The following is a 23,059-nucleotide window of genomic DNA, read 5'->3' on the forward strand; positions in this document are numbered from 1 at the left end:
CTTTGACTGGCATGTGATAGGGCCTTGCCCACTTATACCGAGCTAATGCTCCAGTTAACAGCAATCAGTGATATAATAATTGCTATTAATGACATCTGAAACAGCAACAAGATACATGAACAGACTATCAATGACAGGATTGGGATATCTATGTCTCCATTAGAAAAACATTCTGCATATAGTTAAATTCTGACTAGCCTATTTTTGCTGGTAAATTGTTAAAGCGAAACATTGTTGAGAATGATCACTGGACTTTTATGTTGCCTGAATATGTCTCTATTTGTCCTTTGATAATCACTTTCTGGTGATTATGTTCATCAAGTATTTCTAAAAGAATCAGTGAAATAACAGAAATTATGCCAGGCAATGCTGGATTCCAGGAATTTAAGATTTAAGAGACCTGGGTTCAAGTCCCAGTGCTGTGCTGCCACTCACTCACAGCTACATGGCTGTGGGTATATCCAAAACCCCTTGATACCCAATTTGTAAAAGTGATCTATTATCTGTTCTTGTCTAGATCACAAGAGCCTTGTAAAAATCTGACAAAACTGTAAAGTAAGATTCTACTTAAGCTTTTGGAAGTGGCTGGAGATTATGTCGAGAGCCTGTAAAGCCTATGCCTGCCCTGTATTTTTTGTGTTTGGACAGACTCCCCCCCCCCCCCACCCCCCATCTTCTTCAGGGCCCCAGCAACTAAAAGAGCGACTTTAGACTGGGTGTTTAGGGGAGGCCTAATGTCCAGTTTTTAAGTGTCAAAGTCTGTAACTAAGCAGGGCTGATCAGCAGAGCCCTTTGCTGGCGATACCTCTGGTCACATTTCTCTCCCAACATTTAGGGGCTCTGTTTTTCTTCCCTTCCCTTCCCAGGTAAACAAACCCTCCCAATCCCACAGAGCACCAATTGAAACAGACTGCTTCATTTTGCTTTATTTTGCATTTAATGAGGACAACCAATTGACTAAGCAGTTCCAGAACTGTGTTCATTAATCAAGAAGTAAATGAGGTGAGAAGACAAACAATCTCCTCCCAAATATACTGCAAGTATCACAGAAACTTGTAACAACACATGCAATACAGGTCTTTCAACACACAGACAGCCCAAGGAGAAGGGTGAAATCTGCAGATGGAAATGGTCAGAGCAGGGGCTGTGCTCCAGGAGGCTGGACTCTGTCTGGGGGGTCACTGCTCTGCTCCCAGACACATCTGCCCTGTGAAGTCCTCTGCCCTTTGTCAGATTCAAACCTTTCATCCCACATTCCAGGCTCATCGTTCCCCCTCACTTCCAAGGTGGAAATCCGTACACAGAAACCCAGGCAGAACCAAATACACTCGCCCAGCTGTGTGTCACGTGGCACATCCCCGGCTCAGATTCTGTACAGGAAGTTCCCATTACTGTCAAAGAACTCTCGTCCCCTCTGCATGACTCTGTTGCTGAAGATCTGGTCACCTGCCTTCAGCTCTTCCAGCTTCTTGTCACTGGGTAATCCATCACTGTCAATTCCTCTGGCGCCCCTACAAGTGCCGGTAGGGTGACCTGCAGCAACAGGCACAAAGTTCTTCCCCTCCTCCTGGACTCCTTTATTCCTTTCCGTCTGTCTCGTTGGTATATTTGTACTCTGAGTGTTCAATTCAATCGCTTTCAAAGCTGTGCTGTGACCATCGCCTTTGGATGAGGCTTCATCTCCAGGCATCAGAAAAGAACCTGATACAGACGGGTCTGCAGAAAGCAGTTTGGAGGAATCTCCAGGGCCTGGGAGCTCCGGGAGCAAACGAGCAAGTCCGATTTTCTTAAGGACTTTCTGATCCTGCTTTAGTTTCTGTTCCAGTGTGGGTACAAATTTGCTTTTTAAAACCCTTCGGATCACATCGATGCTGACATCAAAGCCTTCAGCCAATCTGGGAACTGACCAAGACTCTGCAAATTCCCTGTGTAAATACCTATGAAAAAAAGAAGCAGATTTTCCATCTGTTAAGACATCTCCTATCAGAACAGTTAACAGGTTATGTAACACTAGTGATACATAACATGAAAAGGAGGAGGCTTGGAAAAACTGCAAACACAGTCTCTGTCTTGCACCACTAAATGTCTACAGCCAATTCTTCTGTGCTTACAGCAACAAGCAACTACTTTTAGTCATTTAATGTCAACTGGATTTCTCTCACTGCATGACAGGCCCCAGTAAGATCCAGGGGATGCAAGACAGTCTTTCCCCAATATACAACCCAGACATGCCTGACAGTGCAGTGATGAAGACTCCGTGCCTCCAATGCAGGGAGCTGGAAGACCCAATGCAGGAAGGTTTGATCCCTGGTTAGGGGAAGTAAGATCCTGCATGCCCCACTATGCAGCAAAAAAACAACAAAAAAGACTGCTGTGTTGATTGAATAATAAGTTGATTATTAAATTGGCTATTAATAAATTGATTATTGATTGTATAATAAATATCCAGCCAAGGGCCTATCCCTAAATAGACATTCATTAAAAAAAAAAACCAAAACATACAATCTGGTGGTGGAGACAAATGTATTAACACCCAGCAAAACCAGGAACACTATGAGAAGGATCTCAGCAGAGGATGCTATGAGAGAACCAGGAAGGGAGAGGCAGGGACAGGCTAGCACCACACCTGTGGGGCAACCTAAGAATTCTTCAGGAAGTCCATCCTAGAGCTGGTCTGAAAACATGAGCAGTTGTAACAAGCTGTGAGAGGAGAGGAGAAGAACAGGGGGTCAAAGGAACTGATGGTAGAGCAGGCAGCAGGTGAAATACAAAGCAGCACATCACCTTTGTTGGGAAGAGTTCTAGCCGTGTGACAGTGGGGGAAGGAGCAAGACCATGTCTTGCTTAGGGATTTTGGAGTTTATCTCAGAGCAACAGTGAACAAAGAATTTAAAGCACATGAGCAAATTTTCATTTTGAAGCTCAATCCAGTGATAGTGAAACAGGGTGCAGTCATCAATTAGATTCCTTGAACTATAATGTGTATATTAATGAACAATAACCTGTAAGGGTCAAGGGAGAATTTCAAGAATGCAGACAAGGTCAAATGCTGAGAAGTATTAGACAAGCTAAAGTGTTGAGAGTCAGTTATGCCTAGCACTGACGAAGTCACTGGTATATTTGTGAGCAGTTTCATTGTCATGATGAAACAAACAAAAATGAGAGCAGGGAGCCAGGAGGGAACTAAAGGAGGAGGGAATTAGTGTAAACTTGACAGTTGGGTTTCCTTTTTTTTTTGTAATCCAAGTGACTGACTTAAGCTTTGCTTGCCAAGGCTTGCACTTTGAAGATGGCTGTCTTCAATAAACACACTGCCAGCCACACAACTAGATAAAAAGCTGGGCTCCAGCCACCCCACTGAGGCACCTTTGTTTCAGAGATCATGGTTGACTTCAATAACTAATCACGTGGGCCACTTGCCGTTTCTCTTCCTGTGCTTTAAATTCCCACTGAATTCACCAATAAAGAGTAAGCCCTCAAAACCCTACCCCTCTCCACCCACCGCCAAAAAAAGTCTCAGGCCCCAGTGCTCAACCCCAGTAAAAGTAGAACTCCAGGCCCTTGCAACTCTCTCTAGCCATGGCCTTGCTGTGTGGCCTCAGGTGAGCTGTGTAATTTTCAGGTCCTGTAAGTAATAAACTTCCACCCACCCCCAGCCAAAGTTGAGGTCATTGAAGGGCATGTTGTAATCTTAAGACACAACAGCTGGTCCAGCCACAGCACTGGTTATTGATAGACTGGGCCCAGCATACAACACGGACAACTTTAAGTTGACAGAAAAAGGTACCTGAGGAATTAGGTAGGGATTTGACCTAGAGCACCCAGAGGACCGGTCCTACACAAGTGAAGAACTGCCACTTCCCCAGTGATATGACTAGAGTACAAGACTGAAAGTAGAAGGTAAGAAGTCCAAGAAGCTTTAATAACTTTTTACCTAATGGTCTGATTTTTCTCTGAAATAAAAAGATTATTTACTGATCCCCAAAGGGGAGGTGACAGGTAAGAAGATGGAAGGGTTAAAAATGCTGGCATTCAAGACAAGAGAGGAAGCTGATAGAAGAAAGGTGTTGTAGGCTCATAAAATCTTTATCATCTCTATAACACCCCCTTATTCTAAGTCTCAACTCCAGAATTATTCTGGTGAGAATGAAAAATGGAACATAACCTTTGGAAGAATATTTAGCAATATTTACCAAAATGCAAATTCATTTACCTTTGGCTTCAGCAACCCTACTTCTGAGAATGTGCATAATGCTTCTGGCAGATATGTACATTGATGGGTACACAAGGTCATGCACCGGAGCACTATTTGTTACAGTAAGTGAGTGGGAACAAATCAAGTGCCCACCATAAAAGATCAGTAATATAAACTACAATTTACTAAGCATCTACAAAAGAGAATGAGGAGGTCTCTCTTGGGAAGTTGAAAGATCTTCGGAATATATTAAGTGAACAAAGTGTAGAAAAGTTATTTATAAATTCTGTTTGAGACTACGAAAGTGAAAATAAAATTCTACATTCACATGAGCTTGCTTGTATGTGCAGAAGGAAACCTAGACAGTGACACAAGAAAACTATTAAAAATACTATCCATAGGAGACTAAGAGGGCTAACACTTGTCAACACATATGCCGTTATACTGCTTTAATTTTGAGACATATGTAATGTACTATGTATTCAAAACAAAAATCATAATAGTCTTACCGGATCTGCTCCATGGCTTCCCACGTCAGGGTCCTGGGCGGGGCACCTGACGCCTCCATTTGCCTCCGAATTTTCTGGAACCGAATGGCTTTTTTCTGTCGCTTCAGGGCGCTGGGGAAGAGAACCAATGGCAGAAACCATGCCTAGACGCTAGACGGGTGGTTTAAGAGCCTGGGGGTCAGTCACAGAGCATCCAGCGCACTTCACTTTGGAAACACTACCTGGCCATGTCGGCCAGCCAGAACACCGCCCCAGAAGTCTTAACACCAAGAACAACAGACCATAAGCTGTTGCTGAGTTCTTTAGTCGGGTGATGAAATACGTCCTTGGTGAGGACCTGTGGTCGCAAAGGATCTAACACCTGCCCCTGTGCCCCTAAAAACGGGTGAGAAGGGCTGCTGCAGGACGCCCAGCGCCAACCGGGCGCGGACAAGGGCGCCCAGACCAAGGCCCTGCTTCAAGCTGAGGGCCCGGGAAGGAGCCGGTACCTCTCCACCTCCTGCAGTTCTCGCTCCTCCGGTTCCCAGTCGAAATCGGGATCCGGTTCTCGGCTGATAGAGCCCGGGATGGTCACCCCCCGGGTAGCAAACCCACAGCGAGCGACAGCTGCGCAGACACGGCCGCCCAGGAAAACCTTCAGGGAAAACGCCATGTTTACAAAAAAAACCCCTCACGACCCGCGGAGTGGCAGCAACGGAAGCCAGGGACGGAACCGGAAGTACGCGTGGGCGAGAGCTGGGGGAGGTCGCGGTTCTTTCCGGCTTCAAGCTGAAGGCGTGGCTTTTGGGTTTAAACCGCTCTGTGGCCGAGTCCTCCCCTAATAACTACAGGGCGGGGCGGAAGGGGGGGGGGTGTTTACCCTGCAACTCCCGGAACCGGAATGAGGTAGAGGACGCTCCTGCCAAACGCGATAAATTTTTAAGACGAGATCATTGGCTAAGAGCCGTCCGCCCGTCTACCCCAAGGGCTGCTCAGGCCGCCTGCCTCCGCCACGGTCACAGGAAGGGCGTCCCCTCAGCGGTTCTCTGATGGCGACAGCTCCGAGCTGTGGGAACTTGACTCCTCTGGGAAACGGACTTCTTGTCGCCTGGATGACCTCTAGCCCCGGGCTGCACCCAGAGTCCAGATTTAGCAGTAAATCTAGGCTAAGGTTTGAAGGACGGAGGTGACAAGTTGTAAGTCAGCCTAACGAATTGATGCTTTTGAACTGTAGTGTTGGAGAAGGCTCTTTCGAGTCCCTTGGACTGAAAGGAGCTCAAACCAGTTAACCCTAAAGGAAATCAGTCCTGAATATTCATTGGAAGGACTGATCCTGAGCTGAAACTCCAATACTTTGGCCACCTGATTTAAAGGACTGACTCACTGAAAAAGACCCTGATGCTGGGAAAGATTGAAGGCGGGAGAAGGGGATGACAGAGGATGAGATGGTTGGATGGCATCACTGACTCGACGGACACGAGTTTGAGTAAGCTCCAGCACTTGGTGATAGACAGGGAAGCCTGGCATGATGCAGTCCATGGAGTCACAAAGAGTCGGACTCGACTGAGTGACTGAACTGAACTGAACGAGATCCAGGGGCTGGGAGCAAATTGCGGGAACTGTCTTCAGAGTGAAAACTGCAACCCTAAGTATCCTCTGATGCCCAGTCATTTGAGTGATGAGCTAGGTGCTTCACTCTCAGACTTGCAGTTGGTCAGACTGATGGCCAGGGTTCTGGAATGGAGGAAGAGCAGAAATCAGGGAGTGAGAGAAAAGGACCCTGTGGTACCAGACATCCAGATGAAGAGAAAGCCCACAGATTTTATCTAGAAGCCACTTAAAGGAAAGACCGTGCGTGTTAAGTGGCTTCAGTCATGTCCAACTCTTTTGCACCATTATGGACTGTAGCCCTCCAGGCTCCTCTTTCCCTGGGATTCTCCAGGCAAGAATACTGGAGTGGGTTGCCCTGTCCTCCTCAAGTGGGTGTTCCCAACTCAGGGATCAAACCCATGTTTCCTGCATTGGCAGACTGGTTCATTACCAGTAGCACCACCTGGGAAAGACCAGGATGATATAAATATGCTGAAATTCTAAATTAAGCCAGCCCAAATGGTTCTGGATTTTGTTGTACCAAAAGGCTAATGATCTCTTGTATTTCCTGTCCTCTTTCCCAGGCGAAAGGGAAAATTTTGGATTCCACGCCCAAATGCAGAAGGGCACAGGTTTACTCTTGAGCTGGGCAAGTGAGGGGGTCCAGGGGACAGTTACCTCTGTTTCTGCCTTCTCTTTCTCCTCCCAACTTCTAAGACATCTGGCTCAGCTGGGGTTACGAATTTCTTTGGTATATTCTTGGCTACAGTGTATAAAGGAACTCTGTTCCTAAATGTATTGTAGTCAGCCTTTGAGAGTGCCTGCTGAAAGACATTAGAAGGGATGGCAGCTTCCCCTTTTACACACTCCTCAGATTCCTCTTCTTCACTGTAGCCTTCCTCTGATTCACTGGTCTTCCAGGTATTCAGCTCCATCCTGTTAGAATCTGAGGGGAGAAGGATGGGGGTAAGGACCTTTGTGGTGTTCTAAGGGGATGTTCCTTAAGGACAGAACAATCCACTACAGAATGGGATGTTTTCCACTAGGTTTGGGGTCTGTGGGGGGGGGGTGGGGGGGCCCTGTGCAATGTTAGGTTTGCTGACAAGCCCCACTCATCCAACATCACTCCATACAGCACTCTAGGGTGTAGGAGCTGAGCTGATCTGGCTGTGACCTGAGCTTTCTTTGTGACGGGAGATTGCTGGGAGCACTAGGGGTACCTTCACTTTGAAAAATAGAGCTGAAGACCTATCGGCCCAGTGCTAGACTCAGCTGGTGGCCCCTGACAGCCCTTCAGCCGGCTCCTGCTCTTTCCCAAGTGTTGCTGGGCCTCTGGGACCTCCTCCTTGCTCCTGGAGCAAGCAGTGAAAACGCAATCAGGTGCACTACACTCAAGAGTGGATTCTTGCCACAGCTGACCCAGTGCATGACAGGACTTATTCTTCTTTTTTCACACAAGTTCACAAAAGTCCCACCCCCATCCTTTCCTGAACCTGCAGGGCAAGCCCCTGAAATTAGGCCAACTCAGTGTTCGGGACGAATATCTGCTTGCCTTCCTTCAGTGTTTTTAGTAACCACATTTTGGATGGTCTCGGCACTTGGGAGGGACAGCCGTGATTAGCACACATGCCCTTCAGGTGCTCATCAGACTGTTCCTTCACCATTGCCATCTCTTCCTGAGGTGCACTCACTCCGACTTCTGATTGCCACCTCTGCCAAACTCAGCCCAAATTTGTCACTTTAAGATTATACCATGTGCCTACATCTAAAGGACACTTAAAAAATGTCTCTCCTTTAAAAAGACATGGACATTTCCTGATTCCTAGATTTCTGGATCCTCCTTCAGTATATGATACTCTATTACCTCCTTCTTAAATGTTTTGGAGTCCCTTGCCTTGCAGGATGTGCACTTTTCTCACTTTTTAGACAAATATCTTGTTCTAGTACCTGAACTATCATCATTGCTTGCCTGAATTGCCAGCATTCAGCAGGATCTTAATTGGATTCCCTGTCTTCTCTCCTTCATCCATCCATCCATCACAGCTAAAATGCAAATTTGTTACCCCTCAATTTAAAACTCTTCAAGGTTTCCCATTAGCTCAAGTCCAACACCCTTAGGACAAGAGAACTTCCATCAAAAAGCAAGAAACAAACATACAAACAAACAAAAAGCAAGCAAAGAGGTGGAGAGGCCCTGAGCTGGATCACCCCTTCTTACCTTCCTACTGTGCTCAAAGCCCAGGGCCCTGGGTACAAAGCAGCTCCTAAATGTTCCATATTTAAGCTTAGAGAAGGCTTCCATAAATCCCTTTCTTGATCATTCACAAAGTACACATGGCTAAGAAGTACCACCATAAAGAAAACCTTTTAATTTTTGTGTAAAGATTTACTTGGGGCCAGAAGAAGGCCTTCCTCTGAATATCAGTCCTAAGGGAAAGCTAGGGAAATCCTGGTATTTGGACCTACCACCTTAGGCACTCCAAGTCCACTTTGCTATAATGGTCACTGCACTCCCTTCAGAGAGTATGCAAGCAAAATAAAGTGATCTTTCTAGAGCCTGTATTTGCAAAGGCTTGTAGAGAGAGGCACTGAGCTAAAATTAGTGCAATTGCCAAAAACAGGCATGTTGAGGGTGACCAAAATGTTCAGAGGAATTTCAAGGTTAAACTTTCTTATGAAATGGGTTGTTATGCATATTCTGCCTCATCTCAAGGAGACTTTATTAACATGATGGTCACAGGTGCACAGCCCCAGCTCAGCTTCATGGTGTCCTGACTGCCTGTGCTGCCATCTTGACTCCACTACTTTTGAGCTACCTGAACTTGGATGGGTTACTAAACTTCTATCAGCCTCCATCTCTTCATCTGCTAAATGCGGCTATTAAAAGGGCCTGCAACGCTCAAGTTGTGAAGACACCTTGTTCTCACACAAAATAATGCATGTGAAGAACACTTAGCTCAGCACTGGGGCTGGAGGAAAATTTGAGGTGCCCAGGTAGGCAAAATATGTCCTACAAATACAGTATATGGATGGAGGGGATGAATTCAGGAGCAGAATGAAGAGACACAACTGAGTGGTGGGCAGAGGCAGGACCAGCAGAGGCAAGATAGAACAAGTGATAAACTATCACTTTGCTAACACTTAAAGAAAAGTCAGCATACAGAGTCAGGAGCGTGTAACTCCTGTACGTACTCCCTTCTTAGTAACAGGTTTGACATCGCTGGGACTTGTCCAAGAAGCAAGGTGAAAAGCGGCAGATACATCCAAGAGGGCTCATTCATGCCATTTATTCCAACAATCTCCCTCTTTAAAGAGACCACTTACCAGTTCTTTATCCCTCCCCTTATGCTGAAACCAGTGAGAAGGCATTCATGAACGCGCCCACAGCACCATGATGGACAGTTCTCCGGATCAGTTAAGAATAAATACTGCTGGGAGGATTATTGTTCCTCCTGGCCTATCAAGGCCACCAGCGCCGCCCGCACGTCTTCTGCCCGGGCTGGGGGCAGCAGACATTCTCTGATGAGGGCCAGAGCTGCCGCCTCGGTGAGGCTGCTGAAGTCCTGGGCCGTTTTGACCGGGAGGTGCCCAGCCAGTTCACAGAGGGCAACGTTGAATGCCTCACCTTCCTTTATCCCAAAGCTGGGCTTCCGGGGCCACAGAATGACCCGGACTCCCGAGAGAGCTGAGGAAGATGATGTCTTTCCAGGTGGGGCCCCCCGGGTGACAAACAAATTATGCGCAATGTCACAGTCGGTCAGGTAGTCAGTGGCCCGACACACCCTGCTTACCAAGGCTTCCAAGTCAGGCCCTGGCCTACTGGTGTAAAAGAGGAAGCCCGGAGCTGGGAGGGCCTGGAGCACATGCAGACGACCCCGAGGGTCCAGGGGTTCACTGGGGGCCCCCTCCACGGGCAGCCGGTGGGCCAGGTAGTAGCCATGCAGGTGGAGGTGGTTCACCGAGGCCAGGCCGCCCAGGCTGTTGAAGCCCACGCGGAAGCCTGGGTGTGAGCTCAGCAGCACAGCCTCGACCCCGGCCCGCAGTGCCCCGGGCAGCAGGCGCTGGGGGAGCCCTCGGGCGGGTTCGGGCACCAGCAGCACGTGGCCCCACTCCAAGGGGCTGACGTTGATCACCACCAGGATGTCCTCTTGCTGGACAGTGCCGAGGCAATCCCGCTTCCGGTGCAGACGGAAAAGGACCTCTCCCGGCCGGATCTGGTTGAAGTTAAACTGTTCAGGGTCAAACTCCTGCCTCACGCTCTTGATGTTCTGGGGGCGCCTTCTCTGCACACCTCGCTCCACGTTCAGCTGAGCCACAAAACCCACGGTCCCAGGCAGGGTTTGGGTTGGCAGCGCTCCCAGGGGGTAGCGGAAAAGCCCCAGCTCCATCCGCTGCCTCCAGGCTGAGCAGAGGGCAGAGTCAAAGTGAGACAGTGGTGGCGTGTTCAGGAGGCTGAGTGCGCCCCTTGGCCACTGAACCCCTTCCATCATGAGTTCCTCCTGCCCATAGACAAAGTCAGGAATGCCATGCCCTTCCCAGTCCTCCTTGTTTGGAGGCAGCAAATAGGAAGTCTCATTTGAAGCATGTGGAATAGCCATGGGGCTGACCTGAAACAATCACAAGGTGAAAAATACATGATGCCATCCCATTTCTAAAGATTTTATTTTTTAATAATAAACTCACTACATTTTACTTATGTATTTTTTTTTAAATATATTTTTGGGATTTCCCTGGTGGCTCAGATGGTAAAGAATCTGCCTTCAATGCAGGAGACCTGGGTTACATCCCTGGGGCAGAAATATATCTTGGAGAAGGAAATGGCAACCCACTCCAGTATTCTTGCCTGAGAATTCCATGGACAGGAGAGCCTGGGGGGCTACAGTCCACGGGGTTGCAAAGAGTCGGACACAACCGAGCGACTAACACACACAAAGTATTTTTTTTTTTCACACAAATTATTTTTATTTACTTATTTGGCTGTGTGGGGTCCTAGTTGCAGCACAAGTAGTTTTCCATTTTAGTTGTGGCATGCAGGATCTTTAGTTGCGGCATGTGAGATTTTTATTTCTATTATTTATTAATTTATTTGGCTGCACCATTCAGCTTGCAGGATCAGTTCCTCGAGCAGGGACTGAACCTGGGCCATGGCAGTGAAAGCCCAGAATCCTAACCACTAGCCCACCAGGGAACTCCCCCATTTTAATTTTTAAATAAACTTTACTCTTTGTTCTGATTGCAAAAGTAATATATGCTTTTGGTAGAATATTTTGAAAACACAGAAATCACTCATAATTCTACCACCTGCAGGTTAGCATACATTTTTGCTGAATTAAAGATATAAATCAAATTCTTTCTCTTTCGAAAAATTACACATAATGTAAAACTTTCTTAGTGGAGAAAAGAAATACAGATAAATCACAACACTTATTCCAATGCCCAGGGATAAATCACAATTTACATATGTAGCCTCATATTCATATGTAGATAGATTTTGATTTTTTTTTTGGCCATGCCATGAGGCATGCAGAATCTATTAGTTCCCCAACCAGGGATCAAACCCATGCCCCCTGCATTGGGAGCACAGAGTCTTAACCACTGGACTACCAGGGAAGTCCTGGAACTTTTTTTAACTGATTTTAACTCTTGTACATTTAGGTTTTTCTGACTTCTTACTACCATACATACATGGACATGTGCATCTATCTTTGCAGATGCTTTTATTTTCATTTAAAATAAAATCTTAGTTGACCACGGGTTCAGAAGAGGCTCATGGCTCAGATTTTCAGTACACAGTCTGGCAAACTGCCCTCCAGAAGACTGCACCAGTGTTCCAGTGCCTGAGAGTGGCCACGGCTTCAAAGCTTACTACTCCTTTTATGGGAATAGCTTGTCCACTGTTGTGTAGTAATTCCAAATGGCCATGCATACAACCACCTGGGTGAGGATGGCCAATCGTAAGTGCACAGGGCCAATCCTTTAAGGTGGAAATAGGTGTTAGTCTTCATCTCTACTGGGTCCCTGAAGCCCAGGGGACCCAAGGGGTCAGGGACATGACCTGCTGTTGGCCCAGAAGGGACTTCAGAAGGAAGCTTACCTCAGTAGAGTCGCCTCAGCACAAGCTTAGGTACCGTCAGCTCTGCTGGTCCAGAAACTTTACATTAATAAAACAGAAAAACAATGTTTTGTTAAAAGTCAAGCTGAGTTTAATGGGTATAGAATTTCAGTTTTGTAAGGTGAAAATATTTCAGAGATTGGCAACACAATGTGAATATACTTAATACTACTAAACTGTACACTCAGAGATGTTTAAGATGGTAACCATACTGAATTGTACACTTAGAGATGGTTAAGATGGTAACAATACTGAACTGTGTACTCAGAGATGGTTAAGATGGTGGTAACACTACTGAATTGTACACTTAGAGATGGCTAAGATGGTAATACTACTGAACTGCACACTTAGAGATGGTTAAGATGGTAAAACTTTTGCATTTTTTACCACAATAAACATTTTTTTTAAAAACTTGAGCTTAAATTTTATACTTAATTTACTAAGCATAAAAATTTATGCATAATTTATGCATAATTTACTAAGCATAAGTAAAAATATAAAGTCTTAAATTATTCTATTAAAAGTGAGTCTAGCAGATGTATAGAACAGACTTGTGGACTCTGTGGGAAAAGGCGAGGGTGGGATGTTTCAAGAGAACAGCCTCGAAACATGTATATCTAGGGTGAAACAGATCACCAGCCCAGGTTGGATGCATGAGACAAGTGCTCGGGCCTGGTGCACTGGGAATACCCAGAGGGATGGGGTGGAGAGGGAGGTGGGAGGGGGGACCAGGATGGGGAATACATGTAAATCCATGGCTAATTCATTTCAATGCATGACAAAAACCACTGCAATGGTGTACAGTAATTAGCCTCCAACTAATAAAAATAAATGGAAAAAATAAAATAAAATAAAATAAAATCTTCTTTTACTATTGGAAATAAATAAATAAATAAAAGTGAATCTAGGACACTTCTCCAAAGATATACAAATAGCCAACAAGCATATGAAAAGATGCTCAACATCACTAAGTAAGGAAATAAAATCAAAATCACAATAAGATACCACTTGATATTCTTTAGGATGGCTACTATCAAAAACAGAAAATAACAGGTGCTGGCAAGGATATGCAGAAATTGGACCCCTTAGGCACTATTGGTGGGAATGTAAAGTGATACAGATGGAAAACAGTAGAGCGGCTCTTCAAAAAAATAAAAATAAAATTACTATGTGATGCAGCAGTTCCACTCCTGAGGATATATCCAAAAGAACTGAAAGCAGGGTCTCAAAGAGGTATTTATACACCTGTGTTCACAGCAGTATTATTCACAGTAGCCAAGAGGTGGAAACAACTTAAGTATCCACCAATAGATAAGTCGATAAACAAGAGGTGGCCTATACAGGCAATGGAATGTTATTCAGCCTTATAAAGAAGGCAGTGCCAACACAGGCTACAATATGGATGAACGTTGAGGACTTTATGCTAACTGAAATAAGCCAGTTACCAAAGGACAAGTTATTTATGATTTCACTTATATAAGGTACCTAAAGTGCTCAAATTCTGGGATTTCCCTGGTGGTCCAGTGGCAGCAACATTGCACTCCCAATGCAGGATGCCCAGGCTGGATCCCTGGTTGGGGAACTAGATCCCACATGCCACAACTAAGACACAGTGCAACCAAATAAGTAAATTAACTTAAAAAAAAAGCTCAAATTCATAGCGACAGAAAGTAGAACAGTGGTTCCCAAGGGTCGGGGGGAGGGGGAAATGAGAAACTGTTGTTTAATGGGCACAGAGTTTCAGTTTTGCAAGAAGAAAAAAGTTCTGGAGACTGGGCTACCAAATAATGTGAATATATTTAATACTACTGAACTATACACTCGGAAATGATTAAGGTTTTAAAGTTTATGTTACTTTTTAACCCAATTTTTAAAATGTCAAGATGGTAAATTTCATGTTATGTGTATTTGGCCACAATTCAAAACAATTTAAGTGATTCTCAAAATAGATTTAAGAAATCCAACAATTTGCTGAATTAAACCTAAGCAGGATGGCATCACTGGCTCAATGGACATGCATTTAAAAAAATTCCAGGAGATAGTGAAGGACAGGGAAGCCTGGCATGCTGCAGCCCACAGGGCTGCAAAGAGTCGGACATGATTGAGCGACTCAACATTCACTTAAGTGTCTCTCATTCATTCATTCAGAATCAACCCACTTCAACCCCACTGTTGACATTCTAGGGCCACTTCTTCTGTGCAACCTGGTCTATGTTCTGCTGAGCCACAAAGTCAAAGTATTTAGGAAGTAACTGCTGTGTATGAGGCAATGAAGACATGGTAGCAAATAAGGAACCAAGTCCATATCCTTATGGAACTTACATCCTGGGTTGAAGTTAGATAATAAGCAAAAGGAAAATATTAACTACCCATGGTGACAGCATCTTGTGGGAAACAAGTCATAAAACAGGGGGTGACTAAGCGGTGGGATCAGGACATCTCACTTCTATAAGAGGGATGTGCCAGCTGAGCTAAGACAGGAAGGATAAGACGAGTCCTACAATGAAGAGCTGAGTGTACTCCAGGCAAAAGAAACTAGAAGTCCAAGGCCACGAGTCTTGCAGGCAGCTGGTTGGCCTGTTCTAGGAACAGAAAGAAGGCAACATTACTGGGGTATGGCTGACAAAGGGGAGAGGACCCCCCCAATAAGTGAAGCTTAATGAAGGCGGAGGTCAGATTAGCTGCAGGGCCTTATGCATCATGGACAGGAACTTGGATTCTATTCTAAATGAAGTAAGACATCACTGGTAGGTTCTAAATGAAGTAAGACATCACTGGTAGGTTCTAAATGGAATAAGACATCACTGGTAGGTTCATAAGGACCATCTGGTATTTTATTTTTTTGGCCACACCACACAGTATGTGGAACTTCTCTGACCAAGGATTGAACCCACGAATTTCAGGACTATCTGATATTTTATAAACTTTTTTCTAACTGTTATGTGGAAAGTGGATCGTAGGGGAGCAAAGAGGAAGCAGAGACCACTTTTGAGGCCACTCTGGTGGCCAGGTGAGCAGTGAGGTGACTGGACAACACAGATGGCAACAGAGTTAGGAGGAGTTGGGAATATGGGTCATGTTTTAAAGACAGAACCAACAGGGCCTGCTGACATGCTGACTATGGACACTGAGGGAAAAGGAAGAACTGGGAGTGACTCAGCTTCAGGAACCAGGCCCTGCAGTGGCATTTACAGAGATAGACAGGGTGGAGATGGGGTGCGGGCGGGAATAGATGACTAGAGGAAAGGAGAGATCAAGAGTTCAGTTTTCATTATTGAGTTTGAGATGTCACCTGGGCATTCAAGACAAGTGGTGTAGGCAGCTGGACAGTCAAACCTGGAGGTCAAGTTGAAGTCTGGGCTAGACAGAAATTAGAATAATATTAAGACCCAAGGGCTAAGACCAAGGACCCAGGGCCAAAATGGTACCAAAAGACTAAAAATATGAGTAAAGACATATCAGTCAACAGAACCAATAGAAAGTGGGTATGGTTGTACTGATATTCAAGTGAATGAATAGAAAGAAAGAATTGAAGTCGCTCAGTTGTGTTTGACTCTTTGCGACCCCATGGACTGTAGCCAGCCAGGATCCTGAGTCCTTGGGATTCTCCAGGCTCCAAGAAAACTGGAGTGGGTTTCCATTTCCTTCTCCAGGGGATCTTCTCAACCCAGGGATGGAACCCGGTTCTCCCACACTGCAGGCAGACTCTTTACCATCTGAGCCACTAGGGAAGATATTCAAGTGAACTAAGAGGCAAAAAACAATACCTAGAAATAAAGAGGAATACTTGAGAATAACAAATCATAGTGAGCACGTGACAGGACTGAACCTTCATAGGAAAACCAGGAGGAAGGGAACACAGGTCCCATGTCTCTCCTATGCCAGGCATGGGCTGGGGGCTTTCCAAGTTTACGTAGGTGACCCTCACAACAAGCCTGTGTGGTGGGTATCATCTTGGCAGGAAGGTGAGAGATCTGATTTTGGAGGCTGACAAGATGTTTGAATTCTGACTCTTCTATTCACTAGGGATGATGTGACCTTGAGCCCCTAAAACAAAACCCATTTCTGCACCATGGGCTCTGGGCTCTCAAGGCTTAGCTGGGCCTCCTCTTCACCTCCTCTTAGACCACTCTTCCCCTTGCCTACTCTGCTCCTCACTCTCCCTAAACCTGTTCCTGCTCAAGGCTTTGGTGCTTTCTGTTCTTTCAGTCTAAAATACCCTTCTCCCAGATTGTCTTCACATGCCTGTCTCATTTAAGTCTCAGATCAAACAGTACCACCTCAGACATGGGTTTCCCTGGTGGCTTAGGGAAGCAAGCAGGAAACCGAGGTTCGACCCCTGGGTCAGGAAGATCCCCTGAAGGAAATAGCAACCCACTCAAGTATTCTTGCCTGGGATATCCCATGGACAGAGGAGCCTGGCAGGCTACAGCTCATGGGGTCACAAAGAGTCGGACCTGACTTAGCAATTAAACCACCATCACCTCAAACACACCTTGGTGGCCATACCATCTAATGTCTCAAAGGAAAGAGGAAGAGGGAAATAATATGACAAGTAGGGAAAAAAATGTCTTGGAAAACAAACACTAGGAGCTATTTTTAAATCAGCCACTCAGTTTTATCACCGTTATCAAGGGTTCATTGAACACAGGAAAGACAATATGTTAACCAAGCTCACCAGGGACTGCTGGATGACTCAGAATGCTGATTTAATAATTTATAGTGAGAAACATGGCAAAGAGCACAAAATGTTCTTTGTGGTTGGTTGCTACAGACCTTCATCCGTACAAAAATTTACCAGGAAGCAAAATTATAATAAAAAAACTGTTCAATGACGAAGGGTTCAAAGTCAAGTGAGGTGGCTGAGCAATCTACATCACAGCTGGCCACTATGGCGGGGCAGTGTCAAGTCCCACACCTTCACCATGAAAAGATGCAGTCTCATCCTGAAGTCCAAGGATGTGCACTCACTGGTTGGTGCTCTGTCTTAGCCTAGCATAGGAGACACAATGACAGCTTCTTGTTCGTTGAAAGAAAGTGAAAGTTGCTCAGTCATGTTCAATTTGCAACTCCATGGACTATACAGTCCATGGAATTCTCCAGGCCAGAATACTGGAGTGGGTAGCTGTTCCCTTCTCCAGGGGATCGTCCCAACCCAGGGCTCGAACCCACACCTCCTGCATTGAAGGTGGATTCTTTACTAGCTGAGTCACCAGGGAAGCCCAAGAATACTGGAGTGAGTAGCCTGTCCCTTCTCCGGAGGATCATCTGACACAGAAATCAAACCGGGGTCTCCTGCATTGCAGGCGGATTCTTGTTCGTTGCCTTTTGTTAACCGAAGACCAACTCTTTCTTGGACAGGAGTCTATTCTCAAGAGACTACACTCCAGTCACTTTGACTGGCTTTGGTGTTCCCACTGCTCTGTAGCCTCTACTTTCTGGAAGGTAATATTTCCGCAGTGGTGGGACTCACAGGTTGATACAATGAGTCTAACTAAGTCATTCTCCGATGATCACCTTATCATTACCGAGTGCTGGGAAAATTACAGTTACTCAGCAAAAGCATTCACTCAACAACTGCCACACCTTGTGTCTGAAAATCATGATTCCCACTGCTCCTCACGGAGCTTGCAGTCTAGTGGGAGAAAAAGACATTAATTCAGTCATCACACATGTAAATATAGATGGCAAATATGACAGATGCTGTCAAGGAAAGCACTGGATCCTCTGTGAGTGTAATACAGATTCTTAATCTAGTCTAGGAAATCAGGGAAGGATTCCCTGAGGATAAGATGGAAGAGGAATGGAGAACCCATAGTGGCTGAAACCCAGAAAGCCTGAGGAGACTGGCAGACAGATAAAGTGAGGTTGAAGTTGAATTACAGGGGGTTGCTCTGGGTATTTAACTCCTTAATGGTTTTAAACAGACTGACATGCTCATATTTAGACTTTACAAAGATAAGCTAGTGGAATTAATTAAAAGAATCAAGAACTATATTTTGTCTGTTATATCGTATTAAAGTAGAAAACAATAAAAAATAACGAATCTCACTACCTCCTCCACTCAGTAGTTTGTAACCCTTACCTTTCAGAATACTCATTCATGCATGCATCCAATACAAACTGAGACCGTACCATGCACGTGTCAAGCATTGTCTTAGGGCCTGAGTGGGGACAAGAGCAAATAGTTCAGTTTCAATTCCTACTCCCCCAGCATGCAGTCTGGGTGCAGGTCACAGGGCAGCATGCAGGCTGGGGAGAGTACAGCAGTGGGGATCCTTGAAAAGAGCCTTAGAATGGAGCCACCGCTTTTTAAAAGCTCAAGTCTAGACAAGTCTCTAGACTTGGTGGGTTCCATATGTAGGCTGGAAGATCCCCTAGAGGAGGGTGTGGTAACCCACTCCAGTATTCTTGCCTAGAGAATACCCATGGACAGAGGACCCTGGCAGGCTACAGTCCATGGGGCCGCAAAGAGTCGGAGACGACTAAACACGCGCGCGCACACACACAGACACACTGAACTGCAGTGAGCCTTTGTATTTCCCCGGTAACTCACCTTGCAGAGATGTAAGAATTGAAGCTAATTATGCACAGCGCTTGGGACTCAGTGGGCCCTCAATAAACAGCCTCAACAGGCAGCAAGGTTATGGTTATTTCTGCAGACGTGGCGTGAGGGTTGCAACTAGTACGGCAGGTGACGAATGGCAACGTCCGAGTGGAAAAGCCCTCGCTAGGCAGAGAGGGCAGCCGACCGCCACGGGCCACTCAGCGAGCCACGAGGTTTCTCGGTTACCCCGGCTCCAAACACTTCCCCGATGCTCTTTACCGGACTCTGCCCAAGGCCGCCACGGCCGTCACCCCCGTCACCTACTGAAGGTGAGGCGGACGCACCGCGCGACTTCCCCTAAACTCTACCGGGGCCATCGCGGGGTCGTGGCGTCCTCAACGCATGCGCGGCCTGCACGCCAGCGCGCGAAGACAGCACGGGCCGGCCCCTCCATCCTGGAGGCGGGGCCGTGAGGCCTGGGCCCCGCCCCGGAGCGTCCGGCCCCGCCCCGGGCCCCGCCTCCAGCTCTCCAGGGACTGCCCGGAGCCGGGAGCCAACCGGCGGAACCGGGCTGGGAGCGCCTGGGAGCCTTAAGGAGGGGGCGGGCCCGGGGGGCGGTGGCCCCAGGAGCGGTTGCCGCGGGCACCGGGTGGTGACGCGACCCGAGGGCGGAAGTGAGAAAGTTGCCGGCGTCCCGAGACAAGTTGGCGGAGCTGTGTGCGAGCGGCAGCGATGGGGGGTTCGGGCAGTCGCCTGTCCAAGGAGCTGCTGGCCGAGTACCAGGTGCGCGAGACGCCGGTCCCCAGGGAGTTTGCGCGCGGCCTGCGCTCGGGAGAGGACGGTCCCCGAGCCGCGGCCGAGCGGGTGGGCGCGGCCTGTGCCCCCGGGCGGCCTGCTGACCCTCCTCTCTCGTTTTGCCTTCCAGGACTTGACGTTCCTGACCAAACAGGAGATCCTTCTGTAAGTGCTGTTTCGAACCTCACCTCTGGGATGCTCTCGGAACGGTTTCGGGAGCTGGGGAGGCTCCATCTTACTGATGGGCAAACCAAGGCCCCGCCAGCGGGAGGGGCAGGGGCCTGCCTGAGGCCAGCAGCTGAGCCGGAACTGGAGGCCGGGGCCTCGGTCCCTCGGCTGTGCCCTCTTCCCGGCACACCCTCCCATCTCGCGCCGGCGGCCCCAGCGGTGCACCGCGGAGCAGCCTCCAGCCGGAGTTGGGTGCTCTTTGACCCCGCTCCCCTGACTTCTGCAAAACGGAACTTCCTGCCCCAGTCCGGCAGGGACTGCTGTAGTTCTGGGCTGCTTTGTCTGCTGGCAAAGCCAGAGAAGCCTTGGGGAGCCCTCTGGCTCCTCCTTTATCTGAATACTACCGTAACCGTTAACGCTTACTGAGCATCTGCCATGCTCTGCTAAAGGGTTGTCTACGTATCCTTTGTAACCCTCACGAGGGAGGTATGGGGACAGTGAAACAGTCGGATAACTTGCCTAAGACAACATTCTTTTTTAAGAGGATTTGACCTGGGGCTGGAACCCCCTTCCTAGCCAGCTTTATTGTGGCCGCACACCTGAGCAAGAAGGTTCTTAGGCTTCTCTTGGCAAAAAATAATCCCAGTGGGAATGAGGCGGGGCCTAAGGGGGAGAAAGTTCAGGGTAGCTGCTTTGAGGAGCAGCGGGAGATTCCTGAAATGAAATGAGATTTCAGTTTCGCTCTTTTTTGCTTGCTCTTTAAGGCCAACTTCTGGCCCCTTCCCGGACCTCTCCAAACCTGGGGAAGTCTAGAATCGGCCAAGCACAGTGCCTGGGACACGGGGTCCTGCAGTAAACCCGCAAGGATGGACCCCCAGGCTCCCTGTACTGTCTTGTGATGTGTCTCCTCTTGCCTTAGAAGTCCCGAGGGCTTAGCTCCTCAGCTGGTCATGATGGGTATTCAAGGACCGGAGGAGGGATGTGGTACACTTAGGAAAGCACTTTCTCTTCCTTCTGCCAGAGCCCACAGACGGTTCTGTGAGCTGCTTCCCCAGGAGCAGCGGAGTGTGGAGGAGTCACTGCAGGCTCGGGTGTCCTTGGAGCAGATCCTCAGCCTTCCAGAGCTCAAGGTGCCAGCCCCCACCAGCCTCCCTCTGCTACTCCTTCTGAGGTCACATGCTCACTGCTCCCCATTCTAGTCTTCTGTTTCACCCTAAGTTCCTGGGTACTTTATCAAGGTCATCCGGGGGAGTTATATAGTAACAGAAGAATGTTTTGCACACTGGGGTCCTCAGACATATTCTTGGAGGTTCAAAGTTTTGTCCTTTAAGAGGAGTTGAATTACCTTATTGAAGTTTGAGAAACTCTATTCCAGAAGTTAACTGCCTCTCCATAGGGCTGCTGCGAAAATTTCTATGCAAAGGGCCTGGCCTATAACACAGTAATTGCTTGGTTCAATATTTGTGTTTTAAAATAACCGGCTCATCTTGTTCTCTTTGCTTAGAATGCCTTCCTCTTCCTTCCTTCTCTGCTCCCAGGCCTGCCTTTAGGTTAAGCTCTGATGCCCAGAAAGCCATTCCTGTCTCTTCCCCAGTGGGGTCATGGGTCGTCCTGACTTCTATGCTGGCCCCAAAGTGGTGATGGTTCTCCTGAGAGCCTGAACCGCTCCCTCGTTTCCCGGTGGCGTTTGAATGTGTGATTTGGGCTGCTTCGTGTGTGGCGTTCACAGAAGGCTTTCTTGCTTAGGCTAACCCCTTCAAGGAGCGAATCTGCAAGGTCTTCTCCACTTCCCCGAGCAGAGACAGCCTGAGCTTCGAGGACTTCTTGGATCTCCTCAGTGTGTTCAGTGACACAGCCACCCCAGACATCAAGTCCCACTACGCCTTCCGCATCTTCGGTAAGGAGTAGGGGGCCGGGTGGAACACCAGCTCCTCCAACATGGTCTTTGTGGGAGCTCAGGGAGTCATGAGCTGGGTGCTCATCCTGACCACCTCCTTTTGGGCTTCCTGTGTCTGCTTTCTAGACTTTGATGATGATGGAACCTTAAACAGAGAAGACCTGAGCCAGCTCGTGAACTGCCTCACAGGAGAGAGCGAAGACACACGGCTCAGTGCTTCAGAGATGAAGCAGCTCATCGACAACGTGAGCAGTGGGGGTGGGCTGGGCTGGGCCAGGGAGCAGGCGGGGAAGGCTTGGGCTTTGGCATTGAAGCTTCCCCTTTCCAGATCCTAGAGGAGTCCGACATTGATAGGGATGGGACCATCAACCTCTCCGAGTTCCAGCATGTCATCTCCCGCTCACCAGATTTTGCCAGGTATGACTTGGTCCTCACCTGCTGCACCAGGTCTGAGATGTTATTTCCGGAGGTGGTCCCTGGGGTAGGAAAAGGCCTCCTGCTTCCTCTGAATATGTTAGAGTAGCTCTTCTTCTAAAGGGGACTCACACATGTGGGATATAGCCAAGGGGTCTTGGGGGAGGGGTAAACCTAGGGAGGAACCTAGGGTTTCTTCCAGCAGAAAGCCCCAACACACTCTTCTCTTGTTCAGTTCCTTTAAGATTGTCCTGTGATGGGAGCCACAGCATGTGTAGCAGCACCCTGTTGAAGAATGGCCACTGCTGAGCTGTGGTCATGGTTACCCCCTGTGTTGTCAGCACCGGCCAAGCTGGTCCAGCCCGGAGCTGGTACTGCGCGGTCTTGCCCGGGGCTGTGGAGGGCCCTCCACGTCAGGGCCTTTCCCCTTCTCACTGTCATCGCTCTGTTTGTGTTCCTACTAATCACTAATAAAGGTTTAGAAGTTTTGAGCCTTTGTGCAACACTAGAATTACTGGTGTGAAGGAGTGGACTTTTATGAGCCCTAGGTCACCCTGGGGATAAGTAGGACTTAAAAAGGGGGATGGCTGATGGCTCATATGGTAAAGAATCTGCCTGTAATGCAGGAGACCCAGGTTCAATCCTTGGGTCAGGAAGATCCCCTGAGTAGGAAATGGCAACCCACTCCAGTATTCTTGCCTGGAGAATCCCACAGCCAGAGGAGCCTGGTAAGGCCCATGGGATCACAAAGATTTGGACACAACTGAGCAACTAAGCATGCACGCAAAGAAGGGGACAGCAGGAAGTCAGACTGTATCTGCCCGTCCCACCGTCCCTTTTGAGGGGGTATGAA

The 23,059-nt window shown here is 47.7% G+C and overlaps 3 protein-coding genes across 7 annotated transcripts; 1 reads left to right on the forward strand and 2 right to left on the reverse strand.

Annotated features, from left to right (window-relative positions):
- Nucleotides 1-911: 911 nt before the first annotated feature.
- On the reverse strand, nt 912-9,690 carry NGRN (neugrin, neurite outgrowth associated). 2 transcript variants are annotated; one of them, XM_070478334.1, is made up of 4 exons: nt 9,598-9,690; nt 6,952-7,219; nt 4,705-4,815; nt 912-1,937 (listed from the first exon to the last, which is right to left on the reverse strand). In XM_070478334.1, the coding sequence occupies exons 2-4, from the start codon at nt 7,206-7,208 to the stop codon at nt 1,364-1,366; spliced, it is 942 nt and encodes a 313-aa protein (XP_070334435.1). In that variant the 5' UTR covers nt 7,209-7,219; nt 9,598-9,690; the 3' UTR covers nt 912-1,363. The 2 variants fall into 2 exon arrangements, with proteins under 2 accessions (XP_070334435.1, XP_020764994.2); XM_020909335.2 differs by lacking the exons at nt 6,952-7,219; nt 9,598-9,690 and adding an exon at nt 5,193-5,529.
- GDPGP1 (GDP-D-glucose phosphorylase 1) lies at nt 9,532-20,092 on the reverse strand. Of its 4 annotated transcripts, XM_020909332.2 has the most exons (4): nt 18,942-19,365; nt 18,471-18,549; nt 12,368-12,424; nt 9,532-10,880 (listed from the first exon to the last, which is right to left on the reverse strand). In XM_020909332.2, exon 4 carries the CDS (start codon nt 10,869-10,871, stop codon nt 9,714-9,716), a length of 1,158 nt encoding a protein of 385 aa, XP_020764991.2. In that variant the 5' UTR covers nt 10,872-10,880; nt 12,368-12,424; nt 18,471-18,549; nt 18,942-19,365; the 3' UTR covers nt 9,532-9,713. The 4 variants fall into 4 exon arrangements, with proteins under 4 accessions (XP_020764991.2, XP_020764993.2, XP_020764990.2 ...); XM_020909334.2 differs by lacking the exons at nt 18,471-18,549; nt 18,942-19,365 and adding an exon at nt 19,916-20,092; XM_020909331.2 differs by lacking the exon at nt 18,471-18,549.
- On the forward strand, nt 19,563-22,717 carry CIB1 (calcium and integrin binding 1). Its single transcript, XM_020909336.2, has 7 exons — nt 19,563-19,715; nt 19,858-19,892; nt 20,917-21,025; nt 21,642-21,792; nt 21,919-22,037; nt 22,121-22,209; nt 22,442-22,717. Exons 1-7 carry the CDS (start codon nt 19,665-19,667, stop codon nt 22,461-22,463), a joined length of 576 nt encoding a protein of 191 aa, XP_020764995.1. The 5' UTR covers nt 19,563-19,664; the 3' UTR covers nt 22,464-22,717.
- The last annotated feature ends 342 nt before the right edge of the window (nt 22,718-23,059 follow it).

The sequence above is a fragment of the Odocoileus virginianus genome, chromosome 16 (genome assembly GCF_023699985.2).
Source record: "Odocoileus virginianus isolate 20LAN1187 ecotype Illinois chromosome 16, Ovbor_1.2, whole genome shotgun sequence".
NCBI lineage: Eukaryota > Metazoa > Chordata > Mammalia > Artiodactyla > Cervidae > Odocoileus > Odocoileus virginianus.